At 38.2% G+C, this 22502-nt stretch overlaps 1 protein-coding gene across 1 annotated transcript in view; it reads right to left on the bottom strand.

The window, feature by feature from the left end:
* Window positions 1–4106: 4106 nt before the first annotated feature.
* Window positions 4107–22502, bottom strand: part of NALCN (sodium leak channel, non-selective) — a 218594-nt gene continuing 200198 nt past the window's right edge. Inside the window, exons 31-44 of the mRNA XM_088525668.1 lie at window positions 20271–20364; window positions 19636–19742; window positions 19192–19266; window positions 15722–15841; window positions 14940–15008; window positions 13079–13227; window positions 12748–12841; window positions 11852–11984; window positions 11185–11300; window positions 9759–9916; window positions 9138–9288; window positions 6951–7100; window positions 6170–6287; window positions 4107–4393 (exon numbers count right to left, since the gene is read on the bottom strand). Coding sequence (XP_088381794.1) covers window positions 4200–4393; window positions 6170–6287; window positions 6951–7100; window positions 9138–9288; window positions 9759–9916; window positions 11185–11300; window positions 11852–11984; window positions 12748–12841; window positions 13079–13227; window positions 14940–15008; window positions 15722–15841; window positions 19192–19266; window positions 19636–19742; window positions 20271–20364 — 1728 coding nt within the window. The 3' untranslated portion in view covers window positions 4107–4199. The remainder of the gene's footprint in view (window positions 4394–6169; window positions 6288–6950; window positions 7101–9137; window positions 9289–9758; window positions 9917–11184; window positions 11301–11851; window positions 11985–12747; window positions 12842–13078; window positions 13228–14939; window positions 15009–15721; window positions 15842–19191; window positions 19267–19635; window positions 19743–20270; window positions 20365–22502) is intronic.

The raw sequence follows: 22502 nt of genomic DNA, 5'->3' as shown, positions 1-22502 counted from the left end.
GAAATATGGCACACAAGAGGATGCAACTTCCAGCTTCTCTGTCCATGCATTCAAGGACAAGCCCTTGACTCTCACCTTCGAGGTAAATGTATTAGCAAGCAGTAATCCTGTGTCTGTGACTTGCATCCTATGGACAATTAGGGCGGTTAGTAGATGCCGACTAGGAATCTACTGTTAAGATCTTCCTTTAGATCTCACTGCTATCTACATGGTAGAAACCAGCTGGTTTCCCGCCTTGGCAGAAGTTTTCTCGCAACAAGGCAGTGTGTGTTGAGGCCCTGGAGGCTGGTGTCTGCTCTTTGAATCCAGAAAGAAGCACAGGCGAATGTCAGCAGCAATCCAGGCTGAGGGATGTGCAGTTTTTCTTTCCTTTCCCGTCTGTATTGAGACATTTCTTGCCATTCCAAAAAGCTGCTCTTTTATGAAACACAATTTTGTAGTTGCCCAAGTAATTTGCCCAAATTCCCTGGTGCAGATATGCAAGTGGAGTAGAAGACTGAAATCAGTAATGGTACTAGAATAGGTATGTGAGGTGGGAACTTGTGGATGGAGGGTTATGATGCCCCTGCTTGTACCCTGAGTTCACCGATGGGTCAGTAACTCGATGCTCGGAGCTTCTTCACTGAGAACAACGGGCCATGAGTGCTAGCGAGGTCCTGCACGACAACCCTTGGGAATGAGAGGAAGGTTAAATGAATTCCAGGGAGGCTTCCAGAGCAACGGAACAAACCAGGGCAAGCAGCTTCCCAAGCATCAGCCTGGCTATTGAGGGAAATCCACCTCAGATGCGACTCAACCGCCTTCAGTAGGAGCAAGGTGTTTAGCCTCCTAAAGCTAAACTCAAGGATATGGAGACCATACACTGGTGATTTTAACTGACAAGTCACCTTAGTGTTCCTCTGTGCTTGTGAAAATGTTGTGAGAGGGCAAAAATGTGCTTTTTAAATGGAATCACAGATCTTGCTTGCTGGGACTCTAAGTGTACCGGTACAGCAATGAAAGCTCTTCAGTTTCACATTTCATGGCTGTCCCTGTCTGTGCGATGACAAGAGCTGGGGCACGGTGCAAAAACAAAGAAATAAAATAATAAAAAAATCAGATTATCATCACTTGCTTCTGGCATCCAAATCTTTGCCTTATCAGAATGTGTAATGTTGGTCTATGAATGTTCAACGTAATGTTATTTTCAAGATGTTTAAGCCTGATTGGTCCTAATTAACTAAAGCAATGATGGTGTTTCTAGCCTGCCAGATAAAATAAGTACTTATTTTGTACTTATTTGTGCTATTATGTTTTTAGTTCTTAATTCATTTGGATACCGTCCCCAAGCAAGGGGTTTCAGGTTATTAATTTCGTCATTACAAAACCTGATTATCTGAAATCCGACCTGCCTTTGAAATGATATTAAGAGATGTATTTGCTACATACTCTCAGACTTCCCACAGGGCAGGGAAAGACTGGTAATGTCCACTACACGACTTATCCCTCCCAAGCCTCGAGGATGTTGGCAACTTGCTTTATGTGGAGCGGAGACCCCACAGTGGATGAAAATGTTCTAAACATTTTCTTCCTTATATTTTTATAGGCAAATCTGGGATTGGTTCTGCGAGTATTGGAGGTAGGAATATGCCCTTGGTGATTTTTACCCTGTAAAAGAGGGGGTATTTATGGACCAACCAATTTAACCTGCAGGCGGGTCCTCAAGAAAGCAATGATAAATTGCTCCTTCCCCTTGCTCTGAAAGGTGTTGGAAGGCGGTCGCCGTAAGGGACTGCAACCTTCCTCCAACACACTTACAGCTGGTACGCATGCACACACACACACACATTCACATGCAGGGTCTCTAGCAGAGAAATTAGGTAAAATAAAACTAAATAAAATAACATTCCTATTCAGTCTCATTGCTGAACTTCTCTCCAAAACAAATCAGAGGTCCTCCAATTAAAAGTTGAAAGCATTGCTTTAAATAACCACCTACAAAACACACAGCCAGGCGCTATGCACCATTATCACAGATGAACTGGATACAGCAAATGCAGCTATAATGAAAACCAGAAAGATGAATATTGCTTAAAGCAACTCACTTTTATTGACAGAGTACTGTAAGGCAAGGAAAAATGTTTGCCAGATTTTTTAAAAAGAAGATTTGCAGCAAGAATGATTCAGAAAGATCTGCAGTTTAATATATTATTGAAATTCAAATATACTATCTTTTATAAATCCAATATTTATCTTATTGTCATATATACAAAAACTGAACTTAAGCTAACACAAAACAGAACACTAGGATACTGGCTTTGCATATGAGTTTTTGTTGATGTTTCATAATCTAGCCAGTAAAAACAAGAGAGTGTGCACTTTCTGACACACAGATTGCAATTTAGATATGACTTAAATTATACCAAGAAAAGACACAATGAATCCACCAAATACAGACACGTTTGATATTACTATTTTTGAAAAAAAAATCAAAAACATGGTTAACAATACACACAGAACAAAACACTGATAGATGCCAAGAAAGCTGTGTTTTGTGGCCAAAACCAATTTTGCATTTATGGTGAAGGCATCTGTGAAAACAATGATGTATTCTGACCATTCTACAATAACATTTTGGCCAGAAGACATTGTGAAACATTGGCTTTTTGTCAGCTCTTTAAAGTATATATTGTTTAAGTGGTGATATACATTAACTGTGAGCCTCTCACAAGATCTCACATCAGGCCATGTTAGAGCAACCTATCATTTCCATAGGAAACAATGGTAATGGAAAGGTCCCAGCTATACTAAAAAAAACAGTTGGGGGCCTAGCTACAAAATCTACAACCGCTTAGTCCTTCCCTGAGGGAAAGGCAAATCTTTAGCCCACGTATTTAGATGTTAAATACTTAGTAAAATCTTAGTCTTAAATTTTGGAACTAACAAAATGTGTGCTACACTTCTCTCCTGCTTTTTGTTGCTTTTCTTCTCCCCCTTGGTGTCTGTATAGCCTTGGCCTTCCACTGGAAAAAAAATATGAAAGAGATAGATAGCTGCTTTTTGAGTGTAGATAACATAGCACTACTGGTGCTTTAAAAATTAAAAGAATATTAACATATGTTAAAACATAATGCACCTGGATAAAAGGGAGAAATATACTCAACCACAGTCCAGTGTCACGCTCTAGCTTTGCAGGGACAGAGCATGAATAGCAACATGGATAAGTAAAATTCCCTTCTACCTATGCAAACAAAACTGGACAGTATTTTAAAAGTTTTACAATATTACTCTGTAATGAGAACCCCCAACACGCTAATTTTTATCACATAGACAAGAGTAGAGTTATCTCACGACCACACATGGATATGGGACCCAATCAACAGGAGAGTGACACCATAAATATATGTGATTAGCATATGAACAGGGTGATCTAAGAATGAAGCACAAAACATGTTTTTCACGTGGAAGTCTTTTGCTGCGTGTGTAAATGCACAGTATTCATGTCCTCTTCTTTTTTTTTCCCTTTTCTGTTTTCTGTATGAAAATCAAGCACTTTGCATAATTAGCCAAAACCCAAAGATATTTACATTTTAAAAGCCAATCCTTCACCTTCTGATTTAAAATGAGTTATTCTGTATCTTGCATATTTTAAAAAAATGTTCAGAAAAAGCTTAGGTTTATAATTCAGAACCTGTATTTTGTAAAAATACTTCCCTTGAACATGAAGTCAGTGCTGACCTCTTCAGGTCATTTGCGAATAATATACTTTTTCTAAAGAAATGTTACTAAATAAGAACTGTGGGAAAACACAAAAAGAAGAAATAAATTATCCTGAAATTGTAAAATGTTGCCATTTCCAAGTAGGTGGAAGGTGGTCCAAGTAGGTTCTTCACAAGGGGAAAAAAACACAGAGCTGTGTATATCAAAATGTGTGAAATCTTTCAAAGTTCTGTCTCTGCTAAAGGCAATATAGTATCTCTGGCTTTATTAGTACTGCTATTGTACACAGGTTTCTTAAAGTACAGTTAATAGCTATAGAGATGAAATCTAACATACAAGTGTTTTTTAGGCTTTATATGGCAGAAGGTAAGCACTTGAAAAATTTTATGACACTGATTTTAAATGAATCATACATCACCTAACAGCATGTTCAATTCTAAACATAGAAAATTAGATTGTATTTGAAGTGGTTGTTGTTGCAATATGACTTATTTTCTTTCTCAGATATCAAGAAGGTCCTCTCCACTCTCATCACTCTCCACCGTTAATTGCCTCGTCCACCACTTCTTGACTTCTGATCCACAAGAAGCAGCATCAGACATGGGATTCATCTTGCATACGACAGACTTCATAGCTGAACGTCCACCAAAGCGGAGGTTGACTGAAGACACTGAATGGCTTATTGGTTTGGGGGCTAAGAAATTAAACAGAAAGTTCAATATTAGAGCGTGTAATATTCTTGAACATTTTAGCTTAGGATTCAGGTATATAGAGCTAGTCGGAGAGTGATAGTTTTAAGCTGATTCAGTGCAGAAACAGTAAGGTCTATTCAACCATTTTTACGCTCCAGATGTTCATCCTCATTCCCCTTGATCTGCTGGCAGAGCAGTTAAATCGAGCACTGCCTAATCTCCTTCTGTCAAGACAGCTGATGCAGTAGGTCTTTCCTTACTTGGCTAATTGTAATCTAAACATTTTAGGTAGTAAGTGTATGAGCTGATCAACTGGCAAAATAGTTAAAGTGGTAAGTTACAGAAACAAAGAAGGAAAAGAGCATTTGGGGGTGGCAGCTAGATCTAGAAAGTGACATTTCACTATGGCCTACTGATAGAAGTGAGTACAAGATGCTGGTTTTGCTTTAGGAAAGTACTAAAACACAGGTGAAGTTATATGAAAAGTATTATTGCTATTAGTGAGGCTACTTGTTATCTTACATACATGACTTTGCTGGAGTGGGAGCAGAGGCCTCATCCTGTGCTCGTGGTACCCTCTGACAGAGAGGCACCCCTCTGAAGTTGTGCAGCCATGAACTTTCAAGCAGTCAAGATCAGTGCTAGGAAAGGAAACCCTGAAAGCCTCAATTCCACTTGAAAAACCTAGCCAATTGACAACAGTGATATGTTCCCTCTCATACTCTTTGCTCTGGTCCAAAAAATTTTGCCTTTCTTTCCTGTTCAGTGACACTGAGCTAGAACATGTGAATTGAAACCTGTGTAGTAAGTGGTCCCATTGCTTGGACGAGTACTCTGATCATAAAAGTAGGTTTAAAGTTAACTCACAGCATAACCACCTTCAACTACCACCTATATACAATTAGGGTCTGAACAGTGACAGTCCTTAAAGGCAGCACCCTTCCTCAAAACAGTAACATTACACTCACATCTAGCAGCCAACAAAAAGATTAGGACTGATGAAAGCTGAAAGCAAGTTGATGGGCACATCCACGGGCCCTTTCCAAACACACTGGTCAGGAGATATGGCAGGCAGCAGAGGCCAATGTGCTCTTTAAAGGAAAAAATGTAAGGTGTTGCAAAGTCCTGAGACAAAGCCTGAATGAGGCCTCAGAATTTCCTGTGCACTTCTCTCTCTCTCCAACAAACATTCACCCATAAGACACAGCCTAGCCTTCGTCTTCTAGTGGGTTGTAGTTACAAGGATAACAGGACATTGATTATATACTAGACCAATTCATGGTTGAACTGAAGTTGTACAAATGTATTCTTATATTGTAGATTTATGTTGTACACCTGTTACACCTAAGCAAGACAAGGCACTAATGTCTACTGCTGTGAGGAAAAGCTTAATTTACTTCCATTGCACTTTGTGAAACAAAAGTGAATTCTACCTTTACCATATGCTATCCAAACATATGCGAAGGTACAGCCCCCAATCCAAAGATCCCAAGCAGATAGATGAAAAACAAACAAACAAAAGGCACGTGGCAGTGCTCGAGTATATCTTCCAGACCTTCAGAGGTGGGAGGCAGGTGACTGCTGTATTGCAAGACGTGTAAGGGTAGAGAAATGCTGATGTGGGTGCCAGCAGTAGGCAGAATGCAGCACCATGAACCCTGGAGCCTCTCCCCGGCTGAGTGTCTTACTGAGTGTCTGTCTCTAGTGCATGGAGCTTTGTAAAGGTCTTGTTGAGCACCACAGTGATTTGGTATTACTGCTACCCACTCTTCACTTACCCGATGGCAAACGCCACTGTCCAAATTTCCGCTGAGGTTTCCCAGCGTCTCCAGCATCTTGTCGGTATCCACCTCTGTCAGAAAGGGTGGGACTGAGAAGCTGCTGTTGGCTACTTGTCTGAGTTGAGAAAAAGGAATCTCAGTTATAGGTCTCCATTGCATGGTCTGCCTCAGAAGGCTTATCTAGCCTTTCTATTCTATTTACAGATTTCCTACACAAACACAAACAAAATATGTTGTCCTTTCTTGGGGCAGCATGGGTTTTGTCATTTACTACCTCAAAAGTCTACAACTAACAGAAAAAAAATTATTTTGTTATTTGATCTCCCTTCCATTATGCAATCTTATGAAAATTGTTCCTTTTACAGCAGAGTGCTTATCCTGTACCTGCACTTCTTGCTCTGGAAGAGCTCTGGTCCCCAGTCCCAGGACCCAGCATGCCCAGTGTTATCATTCCTAGTATAGGGACTACTCCAAAATCCTTGAATAGCAAAATGTCAAATCCTGAGCCTGCACAGAGCTTGTATTAAGAGCTGAAAGTTAGTGCTGCTGGAGGCATACAGATGAGTTTGCCCATTATGATGCTGGCGAGGCAACAAACTAAGCTGAAGAATAATTAGATTTGACCAGTTTGCCTTTAAATCTGGATGGAAAGATGCAACAAAACATTACTTCCAACTTCTGCAGAGAAAACTTGGAAAATTTACAAAAATAAATAGGAATCTTTAAACTTGCTTAGAAGCTGACAGTTAGCATCCCCAGTAATTTTTGCAGGACTTACCTCTGGCTGTGCACTATTATCCTGATTAACAGCGTTCACATCTTCACTTGGCTGCGTTGTCTCAATGCTGGGGGGATTCAGAAATCGGCTCAGCTCTTGCTGTTGACTCTCTCGTAGACTATGGATAATGCTGCATGACTGTTGTTGTTTCTGTCAAGGTGCAATGTGTATGTGATAATAAATAAGTAAATTGTTCTTATTTCTCAATGTTAGAAGCTTTTAAAGCCTTCTAAATATTTAACCAAATAGTGAGTGCCAGATGTGGATTCCAGGTGAACAGATAAAACTCCTTATATGAGATGGTTGCTACTTAAATAACATGAACTCCACTGTATGGCAAGCCTTTATGTTGGAACTGAAGTGCCATTCTTATAAATTACATAAAGTGGAAGCCAGGTTCCTCTGAACAATTTGGAGTTTAAAAATAGATAAATCACTGAATTTGTGAGTCAGGAGTTAATAGAAGGATGCAGACAGAAGGAGGCTGATAGAGACTCACTAAGAATCAATGCGAAAGCAATGAAAAAAATTTGATTGTTTTCATGGCTCTGTGAACAAGCTGAATAAATGAGACTGAATAAAACACTAGTGGAAACCTCAGGAATAAGAAGGACCTACAGTACAAATAGAAAAACAAACCCACTATCATTATGATCTTACAGTGTAATTTACTTTTAAAATAAAATAAACAGTCCTCAGGAAGGGTTTCACTTTCCTGAGTGGCTTTCATATGCTCTCTCTCTAGTGACTAACAAGAGAATTTGAAAATATATATTAATTTCCATAATTATATCCAGTTTGTAAAGGGTTCACAGAATGTGAAATGATCTGAACCATACTATTAGAATGAAATGAACAGCATATTTACTTTAACATAGTGTAATTCAATATCATAATGAAACGAACAACTGAGTGGAATGAACCCAAAATTGAGAGCTAAGATTAAATTTACTGACATTATTATTATACAGATGGGACCAAAATGAACTGTTTATCTCTATAGGCCTTGAAAGCTGATGTTTCAGATAAAATGAGCATTATATTCAAGTTGTCGAGTTATGTTTTTATTAATCTACAAACAGAAAAAGCCAGATCCTATGTGAATAGATCTCAATGTGAAAATCTCCACATATGGAAAGTAGGTCTTTACAAAAATCCAAATACCTGGACTCAATGTTAGAGTAATTGCAAAGTCACCTATGAAGGCAGCCTGAATATATATACACATATATATGTTATACGAGGGAAGAGAAGAGTTGCCTTTTGGAAAGAGGAACAAAACAACTGCAAAGGCCATTCCAAATTCTCTGCTTGGCTTTGTAGCAAAAACCTCTCAGGGAACCTTTTTTTCCCCCTGAATGTTCTCAATATAAATTCCATCTAGGACAACCTTTGATCACCAAATATTGCAGCTATCCCAAGTAAAGCCAGTTTTTTTTCAGACAACCTGAAGCACTGAGTAAGCGCAATACCGATGCCCTTAGTAGCAAACTGAGTGGATCGGGACACTTCCTGCCGTGCTGAAGCCAACTGGCAGGTCGAGGCTTGCATGAAAAGGCTGTCCTCTCCTCTAGCACAGAACAAAACAGTACAAATGCCTACTAAGGGCAGGTTCTACTCATACTTGCCCTAATTGTGCCAGGATGGCAATGTTTGGGGAGAGTATGAGTATATATGGGCCAAAACTATGCCAAGTAAGATGTCAACAATGAATGCATGTGATCCCATGGTTCATTCATCCTCATATGGGTTGCATTTGAAGAGCCTCTGGGAAATAACACATGCTCACGCATTCTGCTTGTTCTGCAGCCACAGGATCTGCCTAATCGTGGTGTCTTGTGCCAATGGAGATAAAGAAATTATGAATTTTATTCAGTGAATACACAGGATTAGGCCTAAAAAGTATCAGCAAATTATATCATTTTCAGTTTATTCCTTTTCACTGACATCTTCTGGCTGTATTGTGAAAAGGGCAATTTTTGGCAGGAGGACAGCCTTTGCCTTCAAAAGATGCTTATTTTTTCTATCTCTTTGAACTGAGTTGTCATACTTCCTGATGACCCAGCAACTGCTATCTACATGTCCATATACATGCTACAGAGATGCCAGAATTAATTCAGTGTAGTGAGGGCACATTCCAGCTTTGTTGGTCAATACAATTGACCACAACCATTTAGCTTGACTTACTGCTCTGATTCGCTTTAAACATTTCTTCAGCCACATGCGTATGGTCTGTTTGGCCACCTCCTCTTCTATGGTGTATTCTAGCTGTTCCCTAGCCAGCAGCTCTTCCAGTTGAAGACTTTTTCTGATATCAACAGACCTATATGAAAGCATGCTGGAAGAAAAATTGATATTTTGTTCTTTTAAATGCTGATGACCCTACATTCTAGTGTAAAAAAATCAAAGCTCATAAATACATAAAAATTCAACACAAAAATATTTAAATCAGACATGTGCAATGTAGCTATGATTCCCGAAGAGATCTGTGGTATGCACACCAAACAAAGATCTTCTCACTTACATCTAGGTACCCAGTGTAGGTGAGTTCCTAAAATGTAGGTTATTCATGATTTTTGTTTATTTTCTTAAATGTCTAACCTTGGATGATGTTCCTGCTTCTATTTTACTTTTTAGTCATATTCTGTCAAGTTAATACTATTATTATTATATATTAATACTTAAAATAGCAGTGCCTCTGTGGCTGCCATTTTTGCTTTTTCCCAAGCATTAGGAATACCCTCTAGCCTAGGGAGAAATACAGGGCACTATTCCTGCTATACAAATTCAGAGAGAATCTCACAGTACCTCAGCACATCATGGAAGGTGACGTCGCCACCGTTATGGAGCCGCTCCATTTCATAGCACATGTGCTTGAACAGCAGCTTGTCCTTGTCAAGATCCACCTCCAGCCGGCCACGCAGAAGCCTCAGCAGAAATTTAACTCGGAAGGTAGGGATCACTCCCTGGGTAAAATTGCATAAAGGCTGGTTACTTATTACTGTGACCTAACAACCAACTCGGGCAGTCTATTAGATCAGTGAGAAAAATACTCTTTCTCTAAATATTATTTCTCTTCATCAAACCCTAGCCTATGTAAGCCAATGGGAATGCATTGCTAAAGAATAGACACATGCAGCTAACTCTTTGGCACATGTAGATCAGTCATCACTCATGCAAGTCTTTGCTCTTATTTGGATGACATGAGAATTTGTGCTGCTCATTTTGTCAGAGATTTTCAAAATTGCTTTGGAGATGTGGCTTCCTCATTTGCATTAATTTGTAAGGAGGATAACATGCCTAAATGGCTGCCTTTGAAAAGCTGAAAGGAAACTACAGTGTAAACTTTCAGAGTGAGGCCTATTGCTTGCTGCACAACTGCCCCTGTCCACACTGGTCATGGGAAAGGTAGTTCACACTGGTAGTTCACCAACTTCTCAAAGATCTGCTGCTCTACGATTCAACCTAGCACATATCATATTTGCTACATCAATGATTTTGAACTGCTGTTAACACATTATAAGTGATTTTCCTCCAAAACAGCAGTATCTAGGCTCTTTAATTATTTTGTTCTGCTAAATGAGCCTCATTGGAACTGTTTTTTCCTGTAATGTGTTCTGTCTCTGAGAGAGAGGCTGTCAGCCCTGGGCATACTGGCAGATGCAGAGCTCTCCACCTCCGCCAGTAAGGACTGTGACTTCTGGCTCCAGCACAGCTACAGCATCTCTCATATTGAGAACTTAGTGATACCATGAATTATTCAGCTTTGGCTCATGTGGGTATCTGAGCAGCTCACTCTCCCGGGTGCTCTTCTCATCGCAGTGAAGCACTTTTGATTAGATCAGATAGATACACACATGCACATGAGTCTATCGACTGGTGGATAAAGAAACTGTTTTGGGGAGGTGGGAGGAAAGGTGCTATGGAACTGGTTCTATAAACACTTATATTTGTTTTCAAATTTACTATCATGTGTACTTTATGCTACCTGGTAAACAGTACAAGTTAGCATTTGAAGGATCATGAACAACATTAGATCATGTTTAATGAACTTTTAGAACCTGGACAGATGTCTAAAATCACAGAGAAAACATCCCAAACCACTAATAGCTCAAGTTTTGTCAACATCCTCTGTGTTTTCCTAGACTTATTTTTTTTCAAGGAAAAATGTAGATTTACTGGATTAACTGTGTTCATTTTCAACCTCTTACCTATCTTTTGTCATCCACCTTACCTCTCTTTTGTCATCAACCATGTTCCATATGATTTGAAAATGTCTAAGATCATTATAACTTAAAAGTTGGTCTTCTTCAGTTGAATAAAACAACGAGAAATTCTCCACAATGATAGCTAAAAGCCACAAAATGAAAATTTAGTGTAAAGAAAGTCCATAGTTAAATTCAAAGAGTTGAACCCTTGTAAACAACAAAGTATTTCAACAGAATATGAATTCAGATGTGCAAAATTCACACCACTAAACTCCTTTAGCTGAATTTTGAGATGAGAATTTTGAATGGGGAAAAAGGAATTTTGAAATTCAGAAGTTACCCCTTTAAATGCTCGTGAGATGACTAATCTAACATCTTCTAAAATCAATTTGAAGAGTTCTACTGCTGTTGGAAAAACATCAACCAGAGGACAGAAAAACCCAGAAAATATTATCCCTTGGGGTAATTATAGCCTACAAATTTAAGGTTTCTGAAAAACCTTTTGTGCTCAAACTTCCTAAGTTTTAGCATATCTCATGCAAGAGAAGTGTGAAAAATATCATCAGGTAAAAGTGAAACTAGTGGGTAATCTCATACTTGAATATAACAGTTATCTGTCAAATCACACAAATCTAATATCCTACACACCAAGATGGACACTTTTATTATTATTATATATTTTTTTTTACTTACCAACAAGCAAATTTAGCATGATGTATGCAATGATGACATAAAATGAACAGAAGTACATAAGAGCACCAGCATAATTTCCACAGTCCGTTTTCCAGTAGGTGCTGTTGTCTGGTGTACAGAATGGAGGCTGGACCTTCAAAGCAAAATAAAAACGTCAGTCAACCACAGAAGAAGATTCTTTATTTCACTACAAACAATGTAGATGATAAATAAATGTAAATGTAACTTTGAATGAATGTAATTTTTGAATGCTTCAAAATTTAGTAATAATGCTGACTATCAGATTAGGGGAACATTTCCCTTTCACAGAAAAGGAGGTAAGATTTTTTTCATATGTTCTTAAGGGGAGTTTGTTGTTGATCCTTTAGTAGATGAAAGCAGAGAAAGGCATGAAATGCCTAGGCATACCTCTCACTACCACACACAGGGCACTGAAATGTGGTGGTTTTCAAAAAACTTGATGGAATAATATGATTTTCATTGCAACTGAAACCATGGGCAGAAATTTATCTAGGCAAGGAAAAATGATTTTAAGACAAATTTTGAAGTCATTAAAACTAGCATTCTCTTGCCCCAGTACAGCCATTGAAGACAAAGGTCATCTGAAAAATCACCTTTTCACAGTCAAAGTAGAGTTAACAGTGGAAAGGTGAGTTATTGCATTTCTGATTTTGAACGCCTATTTTTACTTTTATTATTTCTATATCTTTTTAAATAACAGAATATGTGATTCCATGACTACAATTTCTGTGTCAGGTTAAGAAGTTTAGTGAACATCTTATCTCTTGAAGAGATAAAGGCAATCAACATTCCTTGTACTAAGCTAACAGAATGGAAACACACTGTAAGTGTCACCTGTTCCTCGCCTACTTTAGCTGTGGTAGTATTATATTTACCATGCAGTCATGCATAATTTTGTTCCAGTCTTCTCCAGTAACTATTCTGAAGAGTACAGTAATAGCCTTGCCAGCTGATGAAAAATTTGCATGTCTGTTTTAAACAAAAAAAAAGAGAGAGAGAGAATTTCATGTCTTGGAAATAAAATGTTGGCAAGAAAAAAAACCACAGATCATTTCTATTTTCTACTTTCTTACTATTTTTAACTGAAATTAGGTACAGCACGGGATGAATAATTTCTGAATGAGATCAAGTATGAACTTCTATCTAGCAGAGTCTGAGTTTTCTGGCTTTTTAAAGAACATCTCCATGAGCTAGTACATACTGTACCTGTTAATGTTTTCTCCATATTTCACAGTACCAAATAAAACTACTCCAGCAAAAGCATAACAAAGAAGTAGTAAGAACATTCCCACTATGATGAAGAAACTCTTGTACATACTGACAACTACTGTCAGGAGCAGCATTTTTAGTGTCACCTGGAAGGACAGAGAAAAAGCAAGCCATGATGTCATTCAGAAGAGCAGAGATGAAAGTGAACAGAGAGTTACTGCGCTTGTCATTTTGGCAACACTTTCCACTTAAGTTAATGGATGAACCCAGGGAAACAGGACATTCTGAGTCTGATTGAATCTGAACATTTTGCTCAGAACTTTCATGAACTTTCATGAAATCAGCCCATTCATCTGATTTGCAAGATCAGGATGTTGCTTCCCAAAGGTTATGTTTAAGCTAATACAGCAATAATACAGCATATTCACAACTCTAATGTTTTAGGATCTGCACATTGTAGAAGTATCAAAATTAGCATTATACAAACACTGTTGCAGAAAGCTCCTTTTTCTGGAAATAATGCAAACTGTTAGGCAGAAACCATAGTAACTGCAGCCCACCTGAAGAAATGGATCAAAGTACAAGGAAAGGGATTTCCTTAAAATCAGCACAGATTGATTGAACAAGTTAATTTCTCACACAGGTTGGCTAGAGAGCTTAAGAAGGCAGTGTAATTCTAGATATTACATAGGAAATGGGTTTGGATAATAGATATTTCTTTCGCACAAAGGCAAACTATGCATTTTGCTCTTGATAAAGTTATTGCCCTAGATTTAATGCCCTAAACCATTTTGGAGGCTATAGAAAATTTCCCTTAATGGGACTGAGGGTAGCACTTTTCTTTAAAAAACTGGCAACTCATGCTGACTTTTAGCCATCACGTTGCATCACAGCAGAAAAATGCAGCTCCTAACATGAAAGCATAAATGACTAGGTTAAAACCTCAAAAAAACTTCAGAATCCATCAGAAAGCTTTGAAGGCAATCACTCGGTCTGACTGCATAGGAGAAGCAAGGATTCTTCATTTGATTTCCAAGGCCTTATGTAGTCTGATTGAAGAAAAACTTTTTATCTTCACTGAACAAACCCTCTGAGTTACCTGTTCTTAACCCCTGTGCCCTACTATACCAATCTTATCACATTTACTTTAATATGTCAGACTTCACAGAAAATGTTTGGATAATCTAAGAACTTCTACAGAGAGAGAATTGCGTGTTATACAAATGTGTTTGTTCTCTGCCCATACTTATTCTGCCAGTCTATTTCTACTAACACAAGTGCAAATTCAAACACAGAAAAAATGTAAATTTTAGAAATGAGTTGCTTTGTACCCACCCAGTGTTTGCAGAAGAATGTTTTTGCCAATGTTTTTTTAACTGAACACACATCCTGTACTTTGATAAGACATAAACTGCTAGAGCACAAGACAGACCAGCACTGTGGGGGAAGAAATTTCTACATTGCAATAGCATCATATCACGATGAGGGCATCATCCACCGCTCACTCCACTTGTAACTTTCACATCACATCACACTGAAGGCAGTACAACATATGTTCAGAGTTTGAGAGAGCACTTTTTTGTTGTAGTTGTTTGGTACTGCAGTGATTTTTTTTCTTTTTTTTGCAAGAAGTTCAGCTTTTCTAGTAACTGTAGCGTGGCATTATTATAGAATGCACCTAAACCTCGGATACTTTAATGGCAGGATGGAAAATTGAAGACAACTACTCTAAGCCTTCCCTTTTTTTTCTGGCATATAAAATGCAGCCTTACAGAATGTGCAGCAGAGAAGAAAAGCAACTACACCCTCAATCTATATACGAGCACTGCAATGGTTGTAGTTCCTAATTTGTACTTACATGCTTCCCACAAATTGAGAAAAACCTGAAGACAATTACACACGCACCCATCATGTATGTGTATGCATTCTGGAAAGGAAGTACAAAAGACTTAATGCATTGTCCCCCAGTGACCTCATAGCAAAAACAGCTTAAACAGCCTTTAAATAATGGAAGGCAGTCAGCATTTGAAATGAGAGAGTCCACAAACTAGTAGCACCAATATTTCTATTGCATTTCAATAACAACAGAGCAATTAGAAAATAATAAAAGAAACTCTACCATGTCAAAAACACTAACTCAGTCTCTCCATGCATCAAACCAAACCCTCGACCCCCCATCAGCTACCCTGAAATAAAGTCCCAACTTCTTGAATTAAACAAAGCCCTACAACCAAAATCAGTGGCCCAGAATCAGTGCTGGGGTTGGGACAGATTGTATCATTCAGCAGTTTTGAACCATTCCTTTCTTCCAGCCCTTTGCTCCTGTCTGGATTCTGTGCCTTGTTCCTGTTTCCTTGCTGCTCATTAGATTCTAGTCTCTTCAGCTGCCTTCTATTCCTTATTCACATTCCTTGTAAAGGCCTCATTTTTCTACATTTACAGACTTTACCTCATATCAATCAGAGAACTTTTATATATCATCATTGCAAAAAGAGGATTCTTTCTTAACATCAAGATTATTTTGTTTTATTCATATTTCCATAATACTCCCAAGGGTATACCTCAATGTAGTGTAGTAGTGCCCCCACTGCTGGTACTTAAAAAATAAAATCAAGCTCAATGATGCTCTGTAAATCTTACCAGCAAGGCAAAGTGAAGTATCACCCATATAACTCCTAGAGATGTCACCAAGAGATCGTAGCGATTTCTTCTGCTTTGCCAGAAGCCAGAAGGCGACATGGCAATAATCTTCATTGTTACCTATAGATAAAGACAATGTCTCAGTTGTACTGAGGAAATGGTTATTTCTCACTAAGAGATCCTCTTCTATACTCTGAAGTGTTTGACTGAGTTCATCTTATGAAATGGTTTCAAATGGTCACGGGTAGGTTTCATCTCATCTAATAGTTCCCATGCAGATAAGTTGAGTGCCTAGCCTAAGCTGATCAAATAAGCTCCCCTTAGATGGAGGAGCACTGGCACTTGTGCAAGACTACAGTTGTGCAAGACTACAGAGGACCAGGACTGAGGGATGAACAGTATTCTGGAAGTGTCCCTCTATCCATCAACCATTGAAGGACTGCAGCTGATTTAGACCAGATGCTTAATGTGTAGATTATTGAGGTAAATGTGGGTGTAAAATTTCTTAAGAGTTAAGCAAGTCATGAAGTCAGAAAATGATTATGATTACAATATGTTGCTAAAAGAGGCAGTAATATCCTATCTATCCATCCATTTATCTAATCAGGCTAAAATCACATAAACACATTAAACCCAAGTTGAATTTCAAATTATTTAGAAAGCATTCTCATATTGCAAATATTCCTTGCTTTAAGTATAGGACCATCGATATTCAGCGCCATTTAAGAACAGCTAAGAAGAGTAAAGGCAGTATATTTCACAATATTCTCAGTAAAAACATCAAACAAAAGCTTGAAATTTCCAGTGCAGAACACTGGTGTAGGATACTACACTATTATCCCTCTGGTTGGTGGTGTAGGCAGGAAGCTTAAGAGTAGATACTGATAAGAAACAGTCACATAAACTGAGGTAGGGTTATGGACGCACAACAGATGCAAAAGAGAGTATCTATCTCGTGCAAGGTTCATATCAAAGCAGTTAAAGGGTTACTACATAAAGACAACAGCTGCAGGGCTTTCATTATGGTTTTTTAGTTCATTCCAGCTTGCAACATTGCTATTTAGCAAAAAAAAACAAAACAAAACAAAACAACAACAACAACAACAAAAATAGTTTGAGGCAAAAGTTTGACATTTCAGTCAGTTAATTTGCCTTGTAATATTTTCTGAAGCTTTGCTACAAAGTGAAGAATACAGTCAGGAATTCTTACATCCCACATAGAGCCTTCGGCTTAGTTCAGGTGCTCACAAGTAGCCATTTGTCTAAACACACAGAAAGAATTTCTTCACATCTAATTATCTTTTGAGGTACTCCAGGGTATCCTGCTTCACCTCTATCCGATCAGTTGAGAAACCCTTGAATATCTGAGAGATCTGCATAGGGCTGGCAGGGATGACACAAGATTGGCAAAGCACCGTTCTCCTCCAGCAGCTGTTGGACATAAGGGTCGATAAACTAGGATATCTAAAATAGTCTCTGATGCCTTCAGTTGGTTAGGCAGTTGAATCCCACCCTACATCACCCTTGATATCAGCGGGAGCTTAAACATCTATTTCATGTAGGACTTATGCACCTACATTTAGGTGTCTGTATTCTTGAACTGAATACAATATCTCGCAATTACAAAATTACATCTCACACTATTTTTCCACATCAATGCTGTGACACAAATGTGAGATCTCTCCCTATTCTTCTACACTAATATTATTCTTTTGTACCACATACACTAAAGTGAGCAGTAGAGGTTTAAGACTGAACTACGATTCTTTAGACTGGACTCAGTGTCACCTTTAGCTTTGCAGATAGGTTTGGGCCTCTCAAATACCATGTCTACTGCAGGTTAACATGAATTAGGGAATATCCTAGGCAGGAAGCTGCATATATGAAGCTGCTAAGCTGCAGGATTTCACCTGGCAGATCTCTGCTATAAACTGTCCTAGAGAATTTGCATTTATTTCAGTGAATGTAGGAGGTACTTATGAGCAGCAGGTGTGGTCTCCAAATCCCTCTCAGATGACAAGATTAAGGTTAAAATACAGACAGAAAAACATAAGTAAATTCTATAAAGGAGTAAAATGCCATAAAAGTCTCTCTCTCTGTCTACCAAAGTTGTTATGTACTGTAAAAACTGTTGTTCTTAGGAACACATAGACGATAATTCAGGTGACTGCTAAACCATTTTATCTGCAAATACTTCTATAATGAGACTTGGTTTTAGATAAAAATCATGAGAATTTTTCTGTATAATTCAATTTACTTTTCCTTCCTTTTTTTCCATAAGTTGTGTGCACTCAAAATGTCACAACTTGCCTATTGAGAGAGTCAACATTTTTTTCTTAGATCTGACACAGTTCCTTTTAAATTCTGCAAGAGAATTTGTTTGTGAAGGGGTTTTTTTAAAGACATAGGTCTTTATCAGGTAAATTAAAACCTGTCTATTTATGATACAAATCAGACTTTTCTGCTTTCCTCCCTCTCTCAAGAGATATTGATTTCTCCTGGGTAGAGAAAAAAGAAGCAACCACATGGACAGATTCTTTCTACAGCTGCTACAGGGTATTCACTTCATTGTTTATTCATCACTGCTGGCAAAACCTATCACTGGAACATAGGAACTGTCATATTGGATTAAGGCAGTGGGAAATCTAGCCTACTGCCCTGCTTATGATAGTGGTCAGTATCAACTATTCAGTGGGGACTGAAAGAAAACTCAACCACAAACTTATAAAAGAATTATGTAGTAGCCTAACCACAGAGGAAGTGTCTTCTTTAACCTCATAAGTGTGTGCTCTGTTAAACTACGATATCCTTAGCCATATGCAATTTTTAAAACCATTTTTAGATGCATTTAAGTCCTCAGATTTAAGCCTAATGAAACTAGGTTAATTACACCTTGCACAGCTGACTGTGGTGGCAATGTTTTCTCATAGACAGATAACAGTTACCACACGGAATCCAGATTTGCACAATGGAAGGCAGAAAGTAATTGAATTTTACATACCTTATTAAAAGGTATTAAATGAAATCATATGATTGATAATTAAAAAAAAGAATAAAAAATGCTTAATTTTGTTGATATCTCAGTAACAGAACAGTGGCTCCTAGTACACTCTATTCTAAATAGATTAAGCAAAATCTATATGGAAGCGGAGCCTCTATGACAGACAAACTCTGTGCTATATAGAGTGAATTTAACCCTGGGCCTTCTGTAAAAAAGGCTTCACTGATTTGTCCCCTCTGCTAGGACAAAATTGTAAGTTGCAGTGACCAGGACACAAAACTCAAGGTGGTAGAGCACTACTACAAGTGAAAATTTATTCCCTCAATACCTATTTAGGTAACATAGAGAATCCCCAAAGTATATATTCTGGAATAAAAGCTATAGTGAGGAAGATTACATTCCTAAAGTCAAAAGGAATCACATAAAAGCTATTCTTAATCTCAAGAAATTATGAAATATGTTACCTTACCTCAAGGACAAAAATGAAGGTGAAAACCACAGACATTGTTGCTAAAGGAACAGTCACGGGATCTGCAGCATCCCACTGAAACACAAACAAAATGAGCTGACAGAAGAGCAGTAGTTAAACAGAATTAAATGTCTAATCATTTCCTTTATTAATGCACAGATTTCATTTTAAAATATATTCATGTAGGTATGGCATCTTGGTTTGTACTTCCCAAATGGTGTTAAACTGGAGTGGTTGAGGCTATCAAAAGGCAGAAATTGACTCAGTTCTACATGTTACAACTGATTTATAGTGATTTGTGCCAATGGCAACAGCTGTATCGGGAAATCATACTTTTCCCTACATTCATCATAGTAATGGCTCAATTGAAATTTTATCGGTTTTAGAAAATATGCAACACGTGTACTACTGCTATAATAAAATGCTTAAAAGAAACACAATTACCTTAACTGACAGTAATACAGATTGGGCCAGGACAAGTACAGCAATAGTTCTCTTAAAAAATGGATGCTGAGTTATATCATACATCTTGGCTCTAAAGCCATCATTATCTGAAAGAGTTAAAGGAGAAGAGTTAAAATATACAGTGGTATTTTCTCTGTTTCTTGACATATTTTCCATGTTCATTAATGGCAACATAATCCTTGACCAGTTTCGAAATACATTTCTAATTTTCTGCTACAATTTCCCATATCAAATAGGGCTTCTGAACATGTAATTTCAAATACTGAACATCAGTGTTGCATGAAAGCTTTTGGTACTTGTAGGGCAAGTGCATCATTCAACTGCTGTCAGGTTAATGCATTCCATTCATATCATTAAGAGCCAACTGCAAATATATTTCATTTAAAAATTCATTTTTTCATTAAGGCTTATCCTAAAACCATCGAAGCACAACCTTTTTTTGGGTTGATTTTAATAGCCTTATGCAGAGATCTGTAGTTGGAGCCTGTTTCCACATTAACTTATGCACAACCTCCTAGTGGCCTCACGATTACAATTTTAATTTGAATCTTAGACTCCTGGGGAATTATGATCACTAGGGCTCAACATGAATAAAATCAAAATATCTTTGATACCCGGGCGAGGTGGGAGATGAAGAGGTTGTGCTATCTTCAGTCTGCTTTTCAGATCTTCCCATCGCCTCTGATCTACAGTCAGCAAAGCTGTCCCCTTAATAAACAAAGAGAAGCGTAGAAAGCTTTTGTCATATAAAAGCTAAAAAATTTAAACGCTGTAAACATGAAAACAACCTCCTCTTTGCTGTTTCATAGGCAACTCTCCTTAAATATCACTCTGTTTGGGGAAAGAAGTCAAAGTATGAGCCTGTTCTGGGAAGGATTTCCGTCCGCGTTAGCTGTGAGTGCCGGGGCCTCAGCGCAGCGGGCGCGCTTGCTGCTCTTGCAGCAGCAGCCCCGTGTGGGCAGGGAAGCACTGCAGGAGGGCTTCCATGCCGCTGAACATCGTTTGCCAGGAAGCACTGCTTTAAAGAGCGGTTGATTTTATCTGGACTTGGCTGCAGAATGTCCTGTGGCTTGTGAGCGCTGCCGCCGTTCCTCCGGGAAGAAGCCCTGCAGGAGGCTGCTGCAGCTCGCCACACCTCTCGTGTGTGGTGTACACGTGAAGAAATATAACCATATGCTACGCATCTACCACAGGTTTTCACCAAGGAGAAGTGGAGATATGCCTCTAGCATAGGGAAAACCAAGCAAAACAAAAAGTTTAACATTATTTACACATTCAACATTATTTAGAAGGATCTTCAAAGCACAGTAATGTCCTCATCACCTCAGAGAACTGTAAAACCTCCTGGAAAGAGCCTGGAGTTCTAAAAACAAGGGAGACCTTCTCAAGGGAAATGCCATCAGTTTGTCTCCAGGCACTGGATGCTTCTCCAATGGGCGAGGGGGGCACAAAGCTGGGTGAGGGGTGGGCTCCTCTCCAGCACTTGCCTTTGCATTGGTTTGTGTAGGCTCTAGAGCTGCAGCCGGCTGTGCTACTGATAAGGTAAGGAATGCCCCTACCATGATGGACATCATCGATTTCTTAAAGAGAAAAGGTAGCAAAAAAAAAGTAGAACTTCATAGGATTTATAAACAGGATAGGATTTATAAACTCTTCTAACATTGTGGCATTCCTCAAAACCAAAATTTTAGTTTTTAGACAACTGTTGGCTGCCATGTGCAACTCCTTCCTCCCTCACTTCCTAGAACTATTCAACTATGCATCAGCCAGGAACTTTCTAAAGCCAGCATCTCCTTAAGGGCTCAATAGCTTGGCCAGGTAATTAGTTTTAAGAGGATTCCTCTTAACCTCAGACATGAAACTGTTTTGATACATTTTTTTTTTGACTAATTGCTAACCCTCTCCATATCTTATTTCACATTTTTGGCAGTTCCTGAATATTACTTCACTCTATTTGGATGTTGGTCACATTCATTTTTTTTTTTCTTCTGTATAATTAGCTATCCACTTAATGCTTTCAATTTATTCCTAGATGTTTTCTTTCCCCAATAGTAGATAAATATATAAAATTAACAGAAATTCAAGAAATAGAGAGAAAAAAAATTACATGCAACAGCATGAGGTTAGTAAGAAGCAACTGCAGAAGAGAAAATAGATGACATTTTTCATGAATGATTTATCCTGAGTGTATTGATAGTACGTGTAAATTATATAGAAATATTGCAGGATGTACCTGTTCAGTGCAGGAACTGTTATTAGTGAGCATTTTTTCTGATGTGCAGTCTAAAGTTTGCTCTGTATTCAGTAAAGAATTGAGGGAATAGAGCATTCATATCTGAAACTGTGGTCACAGTCGGGGAAAAAATACAAGCAGAGACAATCATCTCAAAATGATAAATACAGAAATAAGATAATTTTCTGAAAATAATGGGAACTCTAATTCAGGCCCTAGACCTCAGACTTCCACATTGATACTGGCAATTCATGCAGGAGCAATTTGTGCTAAGATGAATTGCTTAATTATCTCCTGAACTCACACTACTTGTAAGCTCAGTGTTCCCAGCTTCCTGCTCCCTCTCATTTTGAACTGTAGTGAACATAAATAAACTTTTACTTTCCACATGAGTTTGAGCTCTCCTGTGTCTTTAAAGATGAAAATCCAGGAATGCAGAATGAAATATGAGTCTGATATACATTCGCATATAATTATAGGCTTTTCCCCCAAGTTAATCTTCATATTTCTAATCCTAAAATTAAAACACGGGTGAAAGACTTACTTACATTGAGTTTTTGAATAAACTATTTCAGAAGTAACCTGGGGGCTGGCTCAGAGCATCTCAGTCCAG

This window comes from Tinamus guttatus, unplaced genomic scaffold, assembly GCF_059628265.1.
Source record: "Tinamus guttatus ecotype Peru unplaced genomic scaffold, ASM5962826v1 Tinamus_guttatus_pri_ptg000235l, whole genome shotgun sequence".
Lineage (NCBI taxonomy): Eukaryota > Metazoa > Chordata > Aves > Tinamiformes > Tinamidae > Tinamus > Tinamus guttatus.
Note: the sequence above shows the minus strand (reverse complement) of the source record. Positions and strands in the feature narration are given on the sequence as shown.